The sequence below is a fragment of the Sitophilus oryzae genome, unplaced genomic scaffold, assembly GCF_002938485.1.
Source record: "Sitophilus oryzae breed Bouriz unplaced genomic scaffold, Soryzae_2.0 scaffold_1716_pilon_pilon, whole genome shotgun sequence".
Classification (NCBI taxonomy): domain Eukaryota; kingdom Metazoa; phylum Arthropoda; class Insecta; order Coleoptera; family Curculionidae; genus Sitophilus; species Sitophilus oryzae.
The window spans coordinates 1,805,811-1,828,756 of NW_022146409.1; the positions used below are offsets into that span (position 1 = coordinate 1,805,811).

At 30.7% G+C, this 22,946-nt stretch overlaps 2 protein-coding genes across 2 annotated transcripts in view; one reads left to right on the plus strand and one right to left on the minus strand.

Moving 5' to 3' along the window:
- LOC115881313 (phospholipase B1, membrane-associated-like) overlaps positions 1 to 4,526 on the minus strand; it is an 81,733-nt gene extending 77,207 nt beyond the window's left edge. Inside the window, exon 1 of the mRNA XM_030898748.1 lies at positions 4,404 to 4,526. The gene's annotated coding sequence lies outside the window, so the exon portion shown is untranslated. The remainder of the gene's footprint in view (positions 1 to 4,403) is intronic.
- LOC115881315 (DNA damage-regulated autophagy modulator protein 2-like) lies at positions 1,575 to 22,946 on the plus strand. Its single transcript, XM_030898749.1, has 5 exons — positions 1,575 to 1,929; positions 7,185 to 7,306; positions 10,166 to 10,404; positions 14,141 to 14,279; positions 22,759 to 22,946. Exons 1-5 carry the CDS (start codon positions 1,859 to 1,861, stop codon positions 22,929 to 22,931), a joined length of 744 nt encoding a protein of 247 aa, XP_030754609.1. The 5' UTR covers positions 1,575 to 1,858; the 3' UTR covers positions 22,932 to 22,946.

The window sequence follows — 22,946 nt, forward strand, 5'->3', positions numbered from 1 at the left end:
GTTATTTTTTTTCTTCTACATTCTAAATCAATCATAGAAGATTCTCCCAACAACGCTAATCTAGGAGTAGATTTCATACAACCTAGACAAATACGTAAACCCTCAAAAAATACTAGATCTAATTTATTTAAATTTTTTTGACTAGTTGGTTTAATAAAAATTGTTGCAAATTCCAAATGAGACCTCACCAGAGCAGAAAAATAATTAAAAGGGTACAAGGATCGGGTCCTCACCACACTCTACAAACAGCCCTTAAAACATTTAAGGCTTTTTAGCCTTATTAGTAATATTTTCAATATGCAAATCCCACTTTAAATGTTTTTGAAAAATAACGCCCAAGTACTTCACATTATGTTTATATGGAATAATGTAATTTCCAAGTTGAATCAATGGTGGCCGATCTCTCCGTTTGTTCTTAGTGAACCATACTGCCTCACATTTTTCCAAAGATAAAGAAAGATCTCTATTAATAAGAAAATCATTTACAAGCTCCAAGGCATTATTAATTTTTTCAGACATCTCAAGTATATTTGAACCCTTAACAAAAATTACCAAATCGTCCGCATAACCAATAATCTTTACATTTAAATAATTTTTAAAAAGTTCTGAAATATAAATATTAAAAAGAATAGTACTTAATGGAGAACCTTGCGGAATACCTTTAGTTGCTAAAACCGGACCTAAGAAGGAACCATCAGATTTTCTGGAAAATAACAATAAACGTATTTTTCAAAAGTCTAAAAATTAAATTAGATAATTCTACTGGAATTTGTAAATTAATAAGCAAATTATAGAGTTTGTATATGTTAACATTATCATATGCAGATTTTATATCTAAGAAAACAGCAATAACTGAATGTGACGAATTAAAGGCATCAAAAATAAAAGTAGATAAATAAGCAATATTATCAAACACAATTTTATTTTCCAAAAACCAATCTAAACGATTTTTAGTCATAATTTCTAAAATTTTGCCACCACATGAAGATAATACAATAGGTCTGTAACTCTCTGGCAAAGTAGGATTTTTGTTTTGTTTTAAGATATTAATAATATTATATTTCTTCCACGAATCTGGTAACACACCTTCAAATAAACATTTGTTATATATTTTATGAAGATAATTTTTAGCAATCAATGGTAAATTTTTATACACGGAATAAGAAATATCATCCATGCCAGGTGCAGAAAATTTTTTATCACAATAACCTTAACATGTCAAAAGACTTGACACATAAATATACTAATATATACTGCTCAAATATTCGAAAAAAATGTGTAGAGTCGTATTCATTTTTTTTGGAACCAGATGTACATACTGCATAGTTTTGTAGTTGAAAATTATGTAGATTATAATAATCAAAATGTACTACACTATTATAGTAATTAAATTAACAATAAACAAATGTTATTGGCAATCTTAGTTTAGTGCTTACACTTTCTGTAAGAAAATGTTTTACATAATTTTTTTTTCTCACCTAGTATGTTAGGCTTTTTAAAATACAATATTTTCAATATATTTTAGCCAATTTAGATCCGGTATAATTTAAATACCACTTATAATTTATCGCTAATATAGAAAAAAGGTGTTTGTGTGTATGTTTCCATTCCATATCAAAGTTCTACAATTAAATGTACCTATATTTAACAACACGACCTGCAATGAGTTTACTAACTACCTTACTGCTAATTTCCTAGTACTTAATTGGGCTGTATGTACCTACCTACTTCATTTTTCAAAAGAAATTAGTACCAAACAATTACTTAGTGATGTCGTTCGTTTTTGAAAGTAGTTCTAGCTTAGTGTCAGAAGCATTTTAAAAGTATTTAAGTGGACAAAAGAGGTATTTTGAAAAAAATGCCCTTAAAATATGCATATGTGTTGCCTATCATTGAAGGATTGTGGTTTCCAGTTACCTTTGCTATAACGTAAGTGAAACATAATATAAAACAATAAGATTTAAATAAAATAATATATGTATAGTAAAATGTCAAATATGAAGTATGTTAGACATATTTTTATCGCAATTTATCAGTGTGCAAATATTAGAAATTATCAGCGTGTTTCGTGGTTTAAAATTATTTAGAATGTATTGAAACTTTTTTTAATACTTAAAATAAAAAAAATAAGATAAATTTATTGCATTTTCAAAATTCAGGAAGTTGTACATGGTGGGTCAAATTGGACGCTTTTAAAGGGGGAAACACTCTTTTCTATAGGAGATAGATGAAAACTAATATCGGTATCTGGAGCTCAATTTTTATTAAAAACATGATAGTGGAAACCACACATCGATATATGTTACCGTTTATGAGTTTAGGAGTGTTTTTCGAAAATATGCATTGTTAGCTGTAACTTTTTTGCTACGGAAAATTTTGTATTTTAGGGAAAACATTTCCAAAGCACCTTTTTACGTAGAATTTAATGGTTTAAATAGGATAATTTTCTTTAAATTAACAACTTAAGAATTATCAACAGAAAATTTGATTTTTTATTTTGGACACCCTGTATATTTTTAATTCATTGAAAATAATCTAAAATTACTATTCCAAAAATATAGCATACTTGATATTTTGCTCGATTCCTCTTCGAGATACAGAGTTTATAAAATTTCGAACACTTTGAATAAGTAGGCTTTGAACGGCGCTGGCTGTAATACAAAAAAATTCTAGCTGTGAGCAGCAATTAAAACGAAAATAAAATTTGCAATGAGAGATGCAGAATTTTATAACAATTTAAACTATATTTAAAAACATCAACACATTTAAAAACTATATCTATAATAACAATAAAAATTAATAGCAAAGCAAGACATGAGATTTTGCTACAGGTGTTCGACATGTCGATCGTCTTTTGTTATGGACAGACGGGACCGTTTTTGAATATTTCTCGCGGAATTCGTTAACTCAGTGAGGGTGAAAGATACCCTCTCATAATCACTAAGTACTTCTAATTCTTATTTAAATTATACGGGCAATTTAAAAATAAGAACCTTTATTTTGCAGCAAAGATAAAAATCCACTAAGGATAACAAGCACTAAGTCCGACGGCCTCGACGGCCAACGGCTGGGATTTTGGTTAGCTATTCAATTATTCTCGAAATTGACTGCAAAAATTTGCTGACACTTCAGCGTTCTGAGACGGTGAATCGTCTTGCTGGAAAAATATGTTTTGGAGTTCCATAAGGGGCAGATCATCAATAGGGGGTCCAAAGCCTATACTAGTTTAAAATGGCGAATTTATAATAATATATTTTGAAGGGGACTATAACAAAATATGAAGTGTGCTATATTTTTGGAAAGGTAATTTTAAGTTCTTTTCACTTAATTAAAAATACACAGAGTGTCCTAAATAAAAAATCAATTTTTCTATTGATAACCAGAGTATAATTTTTTTAAATTAATAATTTCAGAAAATTATTAATTTAAAAAAAAATATAATTAAATCATTAAATTCTACGCATGTAAAAAGATGCTTAGGAAATGTTTTCACAAAAATACAAAATTTTCCATAACAAAAAAGTAACAGCGTTGTTGTTAAAAATGCACATTTTTGAAAAACACCCCGTAACTCCGAAACGGTAACAGGTATCGATGTGCGGTTTTCACCATCATGTTTTTGATAAAAATTGAGCTACAGACACCAATATTAGTTTTCGCCTATCTCCTATAAAAAAGGGTTTAAAAGCGTCGAATTTACCCACCCTGTACATAGAAATATTTTTTCAAGATTCTAAACAACCTATATTAAGTGAAAGAAAATTGGTTGAAAGTATTGTAATATTACTTTGATAAAATGTTCTAATAATTTTATCTGAGCTACGGTATGTCCCCGGGTTGGCTTTACCAGCAGAAAACTTTTTTTATTATTGACATTTTGAAAAAAATGCATTCTTGATAAAATTTTTTGCTTGTTCTAAAATAGTTAATCCTGCTTATACTATTCCAAATTTCCATACCGTTTCAGAGAAAATTAAAAAAACATTAAAATAAAATTTAATTTCTCCCTTAGCCCCGAGCTTAGCCCTAAAAATAAAAAGCATTTCTATGGTAATAGCATTTCTATTTCATTCTTTGATAGATGATTACCATTAATTTTGATTACTGTTGTTAGAGTATCAAATGTTCCTATAACTATTATCACCCTTTTCGTAACATTAAACTAAATAAATTTTGTGCTTCTTTAACATTATAAAACAGCAAAAAATATGACGTTAATTAAAATTCTATGAGTAACAATCCCATCAAAGAATGACAACAGAATTATATTACTATAAATGCGTTTGTATTGAAAACATATTTTTAAATGTGCGTTACTTCATAATATGCTATAAACGATATTGCAATGCAAATCTAAAACCAAAAACTTTATATAGAGCTTTCACGGAGGATTGGTGACTCACCCTGTAAACGAAGACTTTACTCAAAATACACGCATATTAAAATTGTTGATGCTGGGACAGTCACTGGTGTCTTTTATAGATATTTTGTCTTTCACTATGATTTTTTTACTAACTCAGCTTAGAAAATTTAAACCACAACGTTTGATGATAAATTTTAAAATGTCTACAAAACAGAATTATAGTTTCCGCATTACCTATTATGTTTATTGGATTAATGTTGTACCACACTATACCGGGTGCATCTCAAAGTGGCTCACCTCTATAACTTTTTTATTTTTTCAGATAAAAAACGATATTTGGTATGTTAGTACATGACATAAATTAGGATTGGTTGACGAATTCAATTGTTTTTGGTTACATTCTGTTTCACCGGAAATGACTACAACTTTTGATTTTTAAATGACACCCTCAGTATTTTTTTACTTTATTCGATAGAAAATGACACTCTCAATAGAATGACACATCATATGTGAACTTTTGACATTTCCGCATATAGTTTATTTGAAATTGTAACATGCATATAATAACTATTACTACATAACGACAATTTGTCTCGAAATATTAAGTGTGTGGTAACAAATTATTCACAAAAAATGCTTTTCCTAAAAAATATGCTAATGAGCCACCCTTGTCCCATTTGAAAAAAAATTGAGATGTGATTAAAAATACGATTGGGGCATCTTTTAACCGACCAGAACAAGGCACGAAAAACATTAGACGATCAAATCTATTTTTCCAAAGATCCTTGATTAAAAATTATTGTTTTTGACACAGTCATGGCACTCTAGATTGAAATTTAAAATACGATTTTTTTAGAGCGAAAATGTCAAAAGTTGACATACATGTCATTCTATTCAGAGTGTCATTTTCTATCGAATAAAGTAAAAATATATCAAAGATGCCATTTAAAAATCAAAAATTTTAGTAATTTCCGGTGAAACAGGAAGTGACCAAAAACAACTGAATACGCAAATCATTCCTAATTTATGTCATATATTAACATACCAATTCTAGTTTTTTATCTGAAAAAAAGTAATAGGGGTGAGCCATTTTTGAGACGCACCCGGTATATCTGTATTTTTTTTATTTTAATTACTATATGTAATACATACCTATTATAGGAAGCAATGTATTTCATAAAATTAGTTAAGGAGAATTTCAGCTTGTTTGCCAATCAATACAGTTGAACTTGATTAGCTGGCTATAATTATCTAATTAATTTACTTTAATTAAGTAATTGATCCTGCATTGAAACTGAGCATTTGACATGGTGAATTTATCGCTTTGCTATTTTTTAATTGAACGCAAAATGAGTTTAATAATAACTACGATGGAACCATCTAATTACTATATTTTTATAGAGTATTGAAAATATTTTGATTCTTTTTTGATAAATTTTCTTCTATAATCATATCGAAATTTAATTTACCATTGACAAAGAGCAGATTGCTATTGAACAAAATGGCTAATTTGATTTTTGTAGGTTAGTAGCACTAAACTACACTAACTAAATTTTATGTACTAACGATTTTTTTAATTTTTATTATACTTAGTAGAAAAATTATTCTTTCGCTTGATTCATTTATTCAATTTACAATAATATTGAAAAATACTTCGTACAGTTTGTTCAGGCATCGTTCACCGTTACGTCATCATTATTTGTCAAATATGAGTTTTAGGGTGTGTCTGAGATCATAGTTGTGTTTATATTTTTTAATTTTGACATAGATCGATGTCCGTCAATAAAATTATAACCTCAAATCAAATGATAATGACAATTTCTGAAAAGAAATTTTGACATTGATCGAGGTCCGTTAATAAAATGATAACCCTAAATCAAATGACAATGACAATTACTAAAAAGAATATGCAGTAATTTTTTTGACGAAGGTGAGAGATTCTCGCTCTCTCTATTGCCCTTTAGTGGAGATGCACCAGACTGTTTCTTGCTTCCTTTACTCTCCCTGTTTTGGAGGAGTGTTTTCTCTTTTGCTTCCTCTGGAGCAAAATCGTGGAGCAGTCAGAGATATCTCCGTACTCTAGCTTCGCTGAGATCTACTCTCAGCGGGTCATCTAGCCCGCCTGGTTGACCCAGGCCGGGTAGAGGAAACGGTAGCTTGCGTAATCTGTTGGATCTAGCGATAGACTCTTACTAGAGGAGGTGGTAGCTTGTTTGTCACTTGTGGAGACTGATCTCGCACAAGTGTCAGCTACCTCTGCTGTATATATTTCTGCTGTAGTGCCCTTTGTCTGAGTTGGTCCCTTGGTTCCACTGTTAATGTTCTCAGTGTTAGTAGGAGGTTTCCCTCCAGCTTCACCGCAAGGATTAGTCTGTCCCCTTCTACAGAGCACCGCATATGAAAGTAAGGTGTAAATACAATGAGATGTTCTCTGGTGCCCTAAAGGTTGACACCAGAAAGTCTTTTATCTAGCCATGCATCCCTTTGACCTGGTCCCGCCATCCATCGTAGAATTTAGGTTTTTGGCGATGTTGTCTTCTCTTGGTTCAGGCGGTTAAGCCGAGATCCAGGGCTGGGTGGTTATGCCAGGGACAAGGCAGCGAGATGCTCCTTAAACCTAGCCAAAGTGCCAAAGAGGGGATTTCCCCTAGCACCTGACTAGGTGCTTCTTTTAAGTTCATTTTATAATATTAGCGACAAGATCTTGTATCATCTAGGGGAAGGGACATATACAACATTGCAAAATTAAAATAAATATAAGGCTATTATGAGGCATATAAGGCGTATATTTAGTTTTCTATGTGCTTTTTTTCTATTTCAGATACACTATAGGGGTTTTAAAAAAAGATATACCTGCAGTTTTTCCATACGTTAGTGATACAGGAGCATGGTCAATAGAAAAATGTATATTTTCGTTTATGTTAGGCCTCGGATCGTTATTAAGTAAGTTTATTTTGTAGATTATATTAATTGTGCGTATACGTGCATGTTTTAACTATTAATCACGAAAACAGTTAGCTTATAGTTAATTATTTAACTTTTTTACGGCCCCAGTTTTTTCATATTTTATAAAAGACCTTTTATCATTCTTATTATTTCTAAAACATTTAACATTTTAGTATATTCCAATATACACTATAACCAGACACTATAATCTTCAAAATGTTAGAGGATTGAGTCTACCCAAAGAATGAAGGGAGATTTTGACAGGCGAAATCCAAAAAATAACAGAAAATTACTTGCTAACTTACTGCCATTACTCGACGTGTGTTAAGTTAGCACAACCACTTTAAAAAAAATATATGAAACTATATGGAATAATTGCCGTAAATTAGCCGTAAATTTGCCGTGAAAACGAAAAATTTGCCGCTCTTCGCTAAGTATGTTAAATCGATGGTTGTGCTAAGTTAATATTAAGTTAGCACAACCACCATGGGAAATCAGTGAAAGAACATAGTTAGGAATTTTATAGTATAGCAGGAATTTGCCGTTCTTAGATACAATTAAAAAAAATATCCTCCGTTCATTCTCTATCCCCCTGCAACAAAAAATGTAATAGCGTCAAGGTCACATATTAAGTTAGCACAACCATTCCAGTAAACGTTAAGTAAAATGTCTGAAATTAGGTGGAACAATTGCCGTAAATTAGCCGTAAATACACCATGCAATCGAAAAATTTGCCGCTCTATTATTTGTTTATAAAATCGATATTCTTTTTAATTAACGTAATCCATAACGTTAAATTAGCGCGATTTTTCTTAAAATTCACTAAATGGTATCAATAATGACTTTATAGTACAACAGGAATATGCCGTAAACAAGCCGTGAAATTAAAAAATTTGCCGCTCTTTTATTTCGATTATAACACAAAATACAGGGTGTTCCATTTAAAATAGTAGATGATAATACAACATTTAGTTTTGACTCACCTTGTATATATCAAACAAGATTGCAAATTCTGGAAGACCGAATTTTGAAGAAGACACTATTATTCAGTACTTCCTGTTAATTTTTTTTTTAAATTCTTCGAATTTAGAATTTTCAGAGAACTTTAAATAAGCAATAAATTTAGTTTAAAAACGGCTATATTTCAAAAACCATTAGGTATAGTATATGAAATTGGGGTATTTTGAAACAGAAATTTAGTGGCAAATCCACTGAATTAAAAAAATATATAGTATCCCATTTAAAAATATACAACTTTGGTTTGAAAATATGTTTGGGGTGATTCAAACATATTTTCAAACCAAAGTTGTATATTTTTAAATGGGATACTATATATTTTTTTAATTCAGTGGATTTGCCACTAAATTTCTGTTTCAAAATACCCCAATTTCATATACTATATATACTGAATCACCCTGTATGCTGACAAAAATATTTTCAAAATGTGCGTTACCATTGCCCATATTATATAAAAAAATGAAATAAAATTCGCAAACCAAAAACCTAACATAGAGCTTTTTCGGAAGCCTGAATCACCCTGTAGATTTTATAAAGAAATAGAAGAGCCGCAAATTTTTCGATTTCGCGGTTTATTTACGACATATTCCTTTTGTACTAAAAAGTTATTATTGATCCTATTTAGTGAATTTTAAGAAAAATCGCGCTAATTTAACGTTATTGTTGACGTTAATTATCGATTTTGTAAACAAATAATAGAGCGGCAAATTTTTCGCTTGCATGGTGTATTTACGGCTAATTTACGGCAATTGTTCCACCTAATTTCAGACATTTTACTAAACGTTTACTGGAATGGTTGTGCTAACTTAATATGTGACCTTGATGCTATTACATTTGTTGTTGCAGGGGGATAGAGAATAATCGGAGGATACTTTTTTTAATTGTATCTAAGAACGGCAAAAAAACGGCAAACTCCTGCTATGCTATAAAATTCATAACTGTGTTCTTTCACTGATTTCCAATGGTGGTTGTGCTAACTTAATATTAACTTAGCACAACCATTGATTTAACATACTTAGCGAAGAGCGGCACATTTTTCGTTTTCACGGCAAATTTACGGCTAATTTACGGCAATTATTCCACATAGTTTCATATATTTTTTTTAAAGTGGTTGTGCTAACTTAACACACGTCATTACTCGGTGACGAGTGTTTGACACGAAGATGGTTATGCAGGGCGTTTTCTTTCATGAGCTTTTCCATGACTGAAAAGCCCGATAAGCGATGTTACTCTCTTCCGCACTCCGGGCATTCAAAAATGTCATTAACTTGTTGCCTCTTTACTTTTTGTTTGTCGTTGTTAACTGAGTTTACATTTTTTTTTTCATTGCGTCCTATTGTGCGCTGCTTCCTTCCACTGATTCTGCATGGTTATTCCCTTTAAATTTTCGTGAAAAATATTCTCGAAAATATCCTTGTATCCTTTTAGTTGTCTACCCGGTTTCCTCTTATCCTCTACAAGCTGACCGTAAAGAAGATATTTTGGTAGACGGTTTTCTTTCATCCTGCATAAGTGACCAGCCCATCTTAAGCGGGATTTAGCAATCGTGACTTCAGCACTCTCGCAGCTAGTTTTTCCAAAAACCGATACGTTTGAGACATGGTGGAACCATTTGATTCTTAACAGTTGCCTAATGTGTCTCCGTTGCAACTTGTGTAAACCGAAATGACAGAACAGTCACTGTTTTGTACCCTTTCCAGTGAATATATCAGGAATTAAGTTTGTGGAAAAAAGTACATTATTGATTTTTTTTTATTAATTTATACATTTATATTTTCCTGGCTCTGAATTGTTTTATTTATAGGTATACAAATATAACAATAAGAATTAAATTTTTAGTGTTTTCCATAATTTATATAAGATACAGACAAGTGAAAGAATTGCTATCAACTAAAGAGAAGGAACTAAATTTGCCACCAAAACTGAAAATATTTAATGTCATTGCTGTCTACTTGGGCTTGATCGCAGCATTGGGAGTGTTCGTTGTAGCATGCTTCCAAGTTTGGCCTCATTTTTATGTTCATATAATTGGAGCTGGGACAGCATTTACTGTCGGATGGTTTGTTTTAGTTATAGAGGTATTATTAAAGACCTACATTTGATATTTTGATATATTCAATACGATCAAATAGTTTTAAGATTGAGTAGAATTTGACACAATGGCGCAAAAAAATTAATGTAATTTCTCATAAGAACTCTAATGTAAGTTTATCCGTCATACTTCTTGGCCACATTGTATGTTAAACATTTTTGTATTGCTAAAAAATATATTTTTATATACAGGGATACCGGGGCAATATTTAATAATTTTGTCAACATACGCGGTGTTTTAAATATATTTTCGAACAAAAGTTGTTTATTTTTAAACGTAATTACAGTTGAGGGTTGGAACCTTTAGTGTTAAACAGCAAAATAAAACACTAATTCACCACAATACACGAAAACACTACGTTTGCAATGGGCGCGCGTTTCGCTAACCATTTTAGCATCATCAGCAGATAATTAAAGCTAAGGTTGGATTTTGTATTTGTGATAAATTAGTATTTTATTTTGTTTTAAACGGAATTCAATATATATTTTTAGTTCAATGGATTTTCCATTAAATAGCGAATTTTAAATTATTACTATAATATCATAATCTATACCTAGTGGTTTCTGAAAGATGATCTTTTTTAAAATAGAATTGCCGCTTTTTGATGCTTTTTAAAAATTTAGCCTAATTAAAGGGCGGAAGGGGAGGGGGGCGGAAGGGGCGGTCCGCCCCGGGCCCCGTCTTTCCGAAAAATAAGTAATTTTTTATTCAACTGGCAAACAGGACCAATATGTGTTCAGTAGTTATAAAGCAGTTTGTAGGTGGAGTATGCAAACGATACGTATACGCCAACTATAAACAGTATAAATTGAAGCAGATATTAACTTAATTTATCAATCAGGCCCCAGTAATTGTCAATGGCATTTTCTATTTACGAAATTAAATCAAGGGGTAATTTTCTTTGTTTAAAGTATCGAATAATTATTATTTTTTATATATTTTGAGACTGAATTTATTTATTTTAGCTTTTAAGTTATTTTTCAATGGTTTCAATATTTATTTTTACTGAATATACATTTTAAATTTAATACTCAATAAACATTTTAAATTACAACCAATGCACAGCATAACTTGTATTCTAGCTTCATTACTGATGATGAGCAGTGAAGTTTTTAGTATAACGGAGGCCACGGGCCTGAGACAGCGAAGGGGCCCCTCGGATCTTGGAGGACTTACAAAATCGCGATATTTTGTCGCGGTATTTCCCTGGAAGCATTTTTAAGAAAAAAATATTTAAAATTTTTGGACGAAAAAAAGTACCTGTCAAAAAAATTTGTACAGCCTAAAAGTCAAATTTAGTGATTATCACAGCCCCTGTGACATAAAGAAAAGACATGTGGCTATCTATTTTAAAAATTAAATTGTTCAAATGTCATATAATAATGGCGGTAGCTGTCATGGAATTGAGCGATTAAAAAATTATCATAAATATTTTTTTTTCAAATGGAAACCCACTTTTTTATTTCACTAGTGAAAAGGTTTTCCAATTCGTTACGTTTTAACTAGATATATTCCTATACCTAAAATAAATCGTTTTTATGTTATTAAGATTTAATTTGAAAACGTATATTTTTCTTGATTTTATCTAGCTTCCTTTGACATTAAGTGTCAAACAGTCAGACAATTTATTTCCATATCTCAGAAAATGAATTATTTGAATTTCCTATATTATAACTATACCGCTGCCTTAAAAGTTTAAAAAGTGTATTTATACAAATATATCTCATATGTATTTTCGTTCTGTATGATATCTAATAGTTGATATTTTAATAATATACCGATCGAATAAAAAACAGCGCAAAGTTGAATTGCTTGGAAATCATGATCGATAATATACTGTCATAGGCTTTTGGTTAAAATCAAGAAACATATTACGCTTTATAGCTAAATCTTAAATAACGTAAAAACGATTTATTTTAGGCACAGGAACATGTATAGTCAAAAAGTAACAAATTTTAAAAACGAATGTAACGAAAGCCTTTTCACGAGTGAAATAAAAAAATGGATTTCCATTTGAAAAAAAAAAATGATTTATGATAATTTTTGAATCGCTCAATTCCATGACAGCTGCGGCCATTACTATATATGACATTCGGACAATTTAATTTTTGACATGGATAGCCACATGTCTTCTCTTTATGGTACAGTGGCTGTGGCAATCACTAAATTTGACGTTTAGGCTATATACATATTTTTGACAGGCAGTTTTTTTCCTCCAGAAATTGTAAAAATTTTTTTTTTCTCAAAAACGGTTAACGTTAGGTATAGAGTGTTTAATATCAAAGTTCATAAAATTTTACAGAAAATTTAAGTATGTAATAAAAAATGGGCTCACCCATTTAAAATAAGAAAGCTATCAACTTCCGGTACTTCCGAACGTGCCGCGTCATATTGAAAATATTTTTAATCGATAGATCTCATTGTGAAACAATGATATGCACAAAATCTCGTATCTAGGTATTATAGTTTTCTAGAAACTTCTAACGCAGGCTCAGCCTGGGACACTCTGTATAAATACTTGAAATTTGTCAACCATTATACATACGTCATTCAATTTTTACAAAATGTGCATTAGAAGTATATCATTGTCTAAACAGACCAGGGCCATATTTAGCTTCGCCGCCCTGGGGCCCCCGACAGGCTTAGTCCGCCACTGAGAAGGGTTGAAAAATATAAATAAAGTGTTCTTTTTTTCAAATATCGGAGAAACGGTAAGGACTTTCTTAATGAAAGGTAAGGTTGATTTTGATTTGAGCAAATAAAATATAGAGGCTATTTTTGATGTAAAAATGTTAACTTTTTTTCTAGTCCTTACCGTTTATTCGAAATTTCGAAAAAATCGAGGGTGAATTTAAAAAATCTTTCACAATTCGTTTTTAGATCTTTCAAAGTAACATAGTATATTAAAAATTCAAGTGTTTACAAACATTTGAAGGCCTATTTTCTTCCACTATAATTTAACAAAAAATATTTTTTTTAGTTTTCAAATTAAAATTACTCGGTTATTTTAGACTTATTTGAAAAACGGTTAAGAAAAAATATGTTTCTTTTACCGAGATCTACTACCCTTGAAAATATTTCCACTCATTTAAGACTCACCCTGTATATATGAAAATAACGATTGTAAGAAATTTTTAATTTCATCACAATAATTAAATTTTAAATAAAATGGCAGTATGCTTATATTTAAAACAAAATCTATAAACGGAAAGACGAAAATAATTTTAAAAGCACTTTTCTAAAGGAAATGTTTAAAATTACGTTATATTTTCTTTGGGCAGCTCTAACAGTTCTTGACAAAATGGCGAAATAATTTTTAACATTTTAACAAATATAATTTCCAATTTGCCGGTCTAAAGAGAGTGAAGCAAACCTTCAATGTAGTGGTTCCGGAGTAAAACTTTTTTTTAAATAATAAAAATTTATTGCGTTTTGCGATATTTTTTCACCTTTACAAAATACCACGCAACTACTGTATTTAATATGTTTATACTGTATAATGTACCGTATGATCGAAAAAAAAAAACGGCGTCCAGTTGACATTCTCCGTATAATTTTACATATAACATGACAGCGATCTTCATTCAATAGCTATCGCTGATGCCGTTTTTTTTCAACCGATCATACGGTATAATCATAGGGATTTATACTAAGACGTTTCATCTTTCTAATTTAATCTCATTGTTAGAATGTATAAAAAATAAAATAATTTAAATTTTTAGACCTATATTTCTTTTAAAATATATCCCACTTTTGGATCCTCTGGCATGAATACTGTCAGAGCAGTTTTGACAGTAATATCAGGATTAGCATTGTTTCTGACAGGTGCATTTGGAGGACTATCCCTGTTATATTTTAAAGGTAAGGTCAAATAAAGGTAAATAAGGTAAGGTCGATCGAAAAAATAATAGCGTTAAGGTTGGCGCTTAGAAATGAAAACGCTGTCATTTTAAATAGAATATTTAAAATGACAGCGAACGACAGAAATAAGGAACGAATGACAGAAATAAGGAATTACACCGATCTTCATTTCCAAACCAACTTGCCGTTTTATTTTCGATCGTATTGTATAATATAAAATTAAATCATAACAATTTATAACTTTAGAAATAGGAGATAAAAAAACAATTAAATGCAGATAACAACATTTTTAACTACTTTAATAGGGCCATAAATAATAAATATCTATACAGGGTGTCCCAGAAATAAGTGCAAATATTTTAAGGGGTGGTGGATCTCGATAAAAGAAACATATTTTCTCTTTATCGTTTTTCAAATAAGTCCAAAATAACGGAGTTATTTTACTTTGAACATTTCCAAAAAAAATGATTTTTTGCCAAAATTTTGAAAACCACTGGATCTTTTCTGGATTTTCTTTCTTGTAAATTTAATCTAATACCTATGTTGCCATATTATCAAGAAATTATGTTTTTTAACTAAAAACTAAAAAAAATTCGAATTTTCAAAATTTTTTTTTCGCGAAAAAAACCTCATAGGCGTGTTTCTGGGGTTGAACTATACTACCAGTTAAAATATTTGCACTTATTTCTGGGACACCCTGTATATCTTGTAATTTAAAAAATAATATTCTCAAAACGAAACTTCACCATAATGTCATGAATAATATTTAAAAATGTTTACTAATTATTAATCAAGAGTATATAACTCAGTATTTTAGTTTAGTGTGTAACGGATTTCTTTTCTTTTTTATACAAATAGTCCTTACCATAAATAAAAAGAATATTTAAATACAAGTAAATAAAAACAAAAATGTTCTCCCAGAATGTACAGGCTGTCTCTTTTTCTCTATCCTTGTCTTATATTTGCAAACGTTGGCTGCTTTTTTGTAAAACTTATGATTTATGAAACAACAGAAAACCATCTATTTATTATACAGCGTGATTCACCGCCATGGCACGTTAGAGGTTTATGGAGAACCGGTGGATAGGATTTTTTTGAAAATTTGGATTTTTGCATAAAGACACCTGCTCCATCTTTCCAAAATATTTTGAGCATTACAGTGTTGCCGCATCATTTGAAAAGTGGTAACATCTTTGTGTTTTTGAATGGGACACCCGGTATAATATTACATTTTCGAAAACTACTTTGATATCTCATAATTTTTATATTATACTAACCTATACCTGTTCTCTGGTAGTTTTCGAGATAAAAAATAAAACTTGTGTAAAATTGATAAAAACATTATCTTAAATAAGCATTGGTTAAATCATAAATTCGACATATTGAAAGTTGAAATTTGGTTTATAGGTTAAGAAAAGTCGGCATATCCAATCTATCTAAATCAACTGATTGGATATCAAACAGATAGGTCAGAAAAAATTATTGTTTTTTCGACGTTTTGTTATAAAACTACTCAAATCTTTGTTATTTTAAATTCAACTCTATGAATATTATCTAAAAAATCAAAACCCAAATAAAATTGCTTTATAACGATATATCATGTTCTTATAACTAAACCTTCTGGTTTCTTCAGTAAAGCCATTTAAAAGATAATAATTCTATTATAATTGTTTCGTTTAAAGAAAATCGTTGTTATGACAAATATTCAAACCAAGTAGTAGTATAACTTTAGTATAACTTTATATATATATATATATATATATATATATATATATATATATATATATATATATATATATATATATATATATATATATTATAATTAATCGGTTTCGTTCTACGTCTTCCGATGCCATCTCTCCATGCCTGTCTGTCTCTCCATGCAACGTCTCCGAGAGATCTTTCCTCCATAAACGTGTCAATCCCTTCCTGCCAACTTCTTCTCGGTCTACCCGGTTTTCTTCTTCCTGCAGGTTTCCAGTTTATAATTTGCTTTGGGATTCTTATTTCTGCCATTCTTTGGACATGCCCGTACCATATGAGTTGCCTGTTCTTTATGTCGTCCACTATCGTATGTTTAACTTCCATAATCTCTCTTATGTGTTCATTAGTTATTCGCTCGAGTCTTGATTTGCCTGCTGATCTTCTCCAAAAATCCATCTCTGTAGCTTCTAGCATTCGTTTTGTTGTTTCCTTAATTGGCCAGACTTCACAGCTGTACGTGGTTATACTCTCTATGATGGTATTGTATATTAGAGTTTTGTTCTTGTTGTTTATGCTTCTGTCCCACAGTATCCCATTCAATACCGTGATAGCATTCCTTCCAAGTTGGTTTCGTTCTTTAATTGCTGTATCCAACAGTCCATCATTTGTGATTTGCATACCCAAATATTTGTATTTTGTGCAGCACTTAATTTTCTTCCCTTCTTCTAGTATTAGATCTTGTTGTTCTCCTCCGATACACATATATTCTGTTTTGTTAGTATTGATCTCGAGTCCCCATTTCTGATATTCTTCTATAAGCTTACGTGTCATATAATTTATGTCATCGTAATCTTGTGCTATGATTACCTGATCGTCCGCGAAGCAAAGTGTATAGAGCATGCTATTTCCTATGTGTACTCCCATATTTCTACATTTTTACTTCCAACCTTTGAGAACTTGTTCGAGATATATCTTGAACAGTGTTGGTGAAATACAGCACCCTTGTTTCAGACCTTTGGTTCCATTAAATCCTGTTGTTAACTTTTTGCCGACTTTTATTCTAGTTTTTGTTTGTTTATATAATGATTCCACTGCTTTTATTAGCTCTACATTTATATTGGTTTTTTCCATAGCTTCCCAAAGTCTCACAAGGGGAACGCTGTCGTATGCCTTCTGCAGGTCCACGAACACAAGATGTAGCTCTTGGTTTATATTGCTCTTTTTACTTATTACTTGAGTGACTGTAAATAAGTGGTCCACCGTCGATCTTCCGGCTCTAAATCCTGCTTGTTCTTCGGCTTCTATTTCTTGGTATTCGTTGTCGATCCTATTTCTCAAAATTTTTCCATATATTCTACTCACGGTGGCTGTTTCTGATATTCCCCTGTAGTTTTCGCACTTAGTACGATCTCCCTTTTTGTATATAGTTGAGAGGTAAGCCTCATTCCATTCTTGTGGTACATCCGTTCCGTTTATGCAGTCCTGGAATATTTTCCTTAAGTGTTCGTACAGTTTTTTCGGTCCTGATTTAATTAACCCTGCCGGTATATTTCCCGGTCCGGGAAAAAATCATGATTTTACCAATGCTTATTCAGGATCATTTCCAATTTCACACATATTTTATTTTTTATCTTAAAAACTATTAGAGATAAGTATAGGTTAGTATAATAGAGAAACTAAAAGATAAAATAACTATGAGATAATAGATAGAACATAGAAAAATAAACTATGAGATATGAAAGTCGTTTCGAAAAATGTAATAATATACTGAGTGTTTCATTGATGCGACAACACTGTAATGCCGAAAATATTTTAGAAAGATGGAGCAGGTCTGTTCTGCAGAAGTTTATGCTATATACATTGTCCTACTTAAAATAGAACAATATGACATCGCCAAGGCAGTTATATTCTCTGATTCATGAAGTGCCGTAAAGAAGATAAGCAAAACTGGAATAGACGCTGAAACGGACGAACTAACACTGGTCACAAGAAGGAAATTAATAAACAAAAGGGACGTACAATTAGCATGGATACGAAGTCATACATTCATGGATATGAGGAAACAGACAAGTTGGACAACGCTGGTGGGCTCCTACATCCCACACCAACACCCAAAGCAAATTATAAAACCTTTATGCCAAAAATGAAAAAGAATCATATACAATAAACGGAAAGAAAGATTTGTAACGATTGGTAGAATAAAAGGGAAAGAATATTGCACTACAGTTCAGCAGCCATACAGGTTCAAACAATACAAATCCTTGACGAACCAACAAATAACCACCATGTGTCGACTCTGATCAAACCATTGCTTATCCCCGTCACGTCTCTATAAAATCGGAATCAATAGAGACAAATTGTGTCAGTGTGATGATGTTTTGATAATAGCGTGTTCACATAATTATAGTCACCAAAAATTCTTATACTTCTATTTCGACAATATGAGATAGAGCAAAAACCGATTTCCCTGATGCATAACGTCCTTTTCAAATTCAACAAGACGAAACACATAAAACAAATCACTTTGTTTTTGAATGTTAGTAATTTAAAACTCTAAATATTTACTAATAACAAGCCTAACATTAACCTTATAATTAAGAAAAAAAAACTAGCCGCAAATTTGAAATGTCATAATCACATTTTCATGAAATGCAGTAATATTATTAATAAATACAGTAATTATTGGGACTTAGAGCTGCTTAGTACTCGTAGAATGCATGCATAACTGAATAATCAGAGCCTCAATAATTGTTAGTCGTTAAGGAAGATACATCAGTGAAGGTCCATAAAACGTTATCACTCAGAAAAAAGAAAAGCATAAACGTACTTTGCCAGAATGGCCCTGGCAGACTAGGCAACGCAACTCTCTCCTGAAAAGGAGAGTTTGAGAAGAAAGAAGAAGAATCATCTGGTTCTCCATAAACGTCTAACGTGCCATCGCCGTGAATTACCCTATATAAAGGTACACAAAATATTGTTATTTTAGCCAAAGCCTGAAACACCCTGTGCAGGGCCTATTTTACCATAAGGCCCATAAGGCCGGGCCTTAGGCCCGGTGGTCTGTGTGGTCCGTTAAAGGTTGTACAATATGTACAACTACTGTGGGATAGTTTAACAAAGAGTGGAATGTAAAATCCACTTCATCATCAAAGCGCATTTTTTCTCAATAGTTTGTTTTTTGATTCTCATTAGCTATATTTTTATTAGAGATATTCGCTTTTGAAGAAGACACTAACGATTTAAAGGCGTGTCTTTATTTTGGTTCTCTTCAATAAACCAGTAAAATAGCAATGAGTGATGAACACGAAATAAAGGTACGGTTAGAAACAAAGTTGTTATTAATTGTTATAGTCTTCTTCAAAATCGATTATCTGCAAGAAAATAAATTGAGATGAATCAAAAACAAATTATCGAGAGAATACGCGCCTTTTCTCGATAATTTCTTGTGAGGGTGTTTCAAACTTTTGCCAAAATAGCATTTTGTTTTTTTTTTGATTAATAAGCCAATAAAAGATTTTAATTTTTTATTTGAAAAGAGGCTAAATCTTGATTCAGAACCTCGCAATTAGTGGTTTCAATTAAGCTTCATTCAGAACCTCCCAATTAGTGGAATAAATTAGTGGTTTCAATTACATTTTATACTTTTTAGTTTAAGATCATTGACAATGTCTAAAAAACATAATTAAAAGTAATAAAATATCCTAGCAACAGCTTGCGGTAGTGTTGTATCCATACTATAGAGAAAGCATAATATTTAGCTTATAAAACAATAAACTTTTGATTTCTAACCAAAATGTTTCTTGACGGGTGATAATTAACGGCAACAATGACATTCCTCGCAAATTTTGAAGTATAATTAGGTAGTGGAAAAGTTAGTTAGTTTTTTCCACTAATTGAAATTTTGTCAAAGCCATGGGACTGTATGATGAGTTATAACTCAAGAAAGGGGGACACAATAGATCTGTAAGGTCGCAGTGATTCACCCCCTCCCACTTATTCTAAATTCTACTACCACTAATAATTATGACGTTCTGAATGCTTACATTAAAATTAGGTGAACAAACTTCTACGGCTAATTGAAACTACTAATTTATTTCACTGCTTTCGAGATTCTGAATGAAGCTTTAGCGTAGAAATTGGTTCCTTTAATTTCAATGTAAGCGTTCCAAATGTTAAAATTAGTGGTAGACATTTTCAATTAGTAGAAAAAGTTATCAAACTTTTAACTTTTCCACTACCTAATTATACTTCAAAATTTGCGAGAAATGTCATCTTGACCTTTGATTATTGTCTTCCGTCAAGAAAAATTGTGGTTAGAAATCAAAAGTTGATTTTATAAGCAAAAACTTGATTTTATAAGCAACAAAAAAAAAAAAACATTCAGTTATTGCTCTTTTCTTAGATATAAAATCTGCACATGATAATGTTAACATATACAAACTCTATAATTTGCTTATTAATTTACAAATTCCAGTATAATTATCTAATTTAATTTTTAGATTTTTGAAAAATAGATTGTTATTTTCCAGAAAATCTGATGGTTCCTTCTTAGATCAGGTTTTAGCAACTAAAGGTATTCCGCAAGGTTCTCCATTAAGTACTATTCTTTTTAATATTTATATTTCAGAACTTTTTAAAAATTATTTAAATGTAAAGATTATTGGTTATGCGGACGATTTGGTAATTTTTGTTAAGGGTTCAAATATACTTGAGATGTCTGAAAAAATTAATAATGCTTTGGAGCTTGTAAATGATTTTCTTATTAATAGAGATCTTTCTTTATCTTTGGAAAAATGTGAGGCAGTATGGTTCACTAAGGGCAAACGGAGAGATCAGCTACCATTGATTCAACTTGGAAATCACATTATTCCATATAAACATAATGTGAAGTACTTGGGCGTTATTTTTGAAAAACATTTGAAGTGGGATTTGCATATTGAAAATATTACTAATAAGGCCAAAAAAGCCTTAAATGTTTTAAGGGCTGTTTGTAGAGTGTGGTGGGGAGCTGATCCTTGTACCCTTTTAATTATTTTTTCTGCTCTGGTGAGATATTATTTGGAATTTGCAACAATTTTTATTAAACCAAGTAGTCAAAAAAATTTAAATAAATTAGATGTAGTATTTTTTGAGGGTTTACGTATTTGTCTAGGTTGTATGAAATCTACTCCTAGATTAGCGTTGTTGGGAGAATCTTCTATGATTGATTTAGAATGTAGAAGAAAAATACTTGTAGGCAAATTTCTGTCTAAATTGTTAACTTTACGAAATAATCCATTAATAAATTTAATTTACAATATTAGAAAAACTGTTAATCCAATTTATATTAATACTAATAATGTACCTTATGTGGTCTCAGCTTTACATGACTTTCTGCCTTATATTGATAATATTTATGTCAGTCAAAATTTTCCGTGTTATGAAGTTAGTTTTAATATTTTGAATGATTCTATTAAATTAGTTGATTGTCAAATTAATAAACATGATTTTTCTATTAAGGAACAATTTTTGTCAGTATCTGAACGTTTTAAAAATTCTCATATTTTTATTTTAACAGATGCATCTAAAAAAGATAAAAGAACAGGATTTGGAATATATATCCTTATATAAATTTTAAATTTTCTTCCCGACTACCTGATTCTTTAAGTATTTGTAAGGCAGAAACCATAGCTATTCATGATGTAGTAAAGTTTGCTATTAAAAAGAACTTGCGTAGTGTTATTATCTTTTCAGACTCCAAAAGTTCAATTCAAAAAATTAGTAAAAATCTCTTTAAAGCATCTGCTGATTATTGGACCTTAAGAACCAAACGTTTAATTTGTATAGCAAATTCTAATGGCTTTGACATCAGGATTGCCTGGATTGCAGGTCATTCCAATATCTTGGGAAATACAGAGGCAGATTTGTTGGCTAATATTGGAAAAGATTTAAATATTCCGAAATCTATGGAGATGGATTCAATAGATATTTTTAATTCAATTAAAACTGATATTTTGTGTAATTATAAAATAAATTGGAAATCTTGTATGAAAGGAAAAAAGCATGTGTATTTTAATATACAAACAATCTTCCCAGATAAACAATGGTTTAAAAATTTCCAGTACATAGATAGAAGACATATTACAACGTTAATTAGAATGTCTTTTTTAAAACAAGAACATTTTACAGTCACAGGTCACAGGTTACTTTCATAGAAGTTAGTTATTTTAAAATTTACCCATTATACATTTTACTCAGATAAGAATCAGTCGCCTTGATGGCGGTTGCCTTGTAGCAGAGCCATCATAAAAAAAAAGAAGAAGAAAAGCTAAAAAATATTAGACTTCCTCTATAGATACAACTGACTAACCTAAGCTGTTGTTAGGATATTCTGTTAATTTTAATTGTGTAAAAATTATTTTAACCATTGTGAATAAGCGTAAACTAAAAAGTATAAAGTATAATTGAAACCACTAATTTATTCCACTAATTACGAGGTTCTGAATGATCAAGCTTTAACAAAGCGTCAAATAATTTAGCAACAAATTCCTTAAAAAAATATCAAAATCGACCCAAACAATTATTATATATTATATTATAAACTTTAAAATAATGAACAGTTTAAAATGTCATTTTTCCATGCCGGTCAAAATGTATATTGTCTTTAATTAATATTTGGTATTATTTTTCTCTGTTTATTTTCTGTAGCAAAATAAACGACGATAGTTTATTACACTTGGATATAAAAATAAAAAATAGTTTTAATATACCTAACCTCTTTTATATTTTGTTGTAGGCGAAGATGTAACGCAATGGTTTGAAGATTCCGGAGGCTACGAATATCACTTAGTCAGCACAGTGAGCGAGTGGGTTCTAGTTCTAGGGGTAGTTTTTTACATTGCCTCATATTATAAAGAGTTTAAAGATATTGTGATGTATAAACCAAAGATAGATTTAATAAATGTTTGATAAAGTAAAACTCGA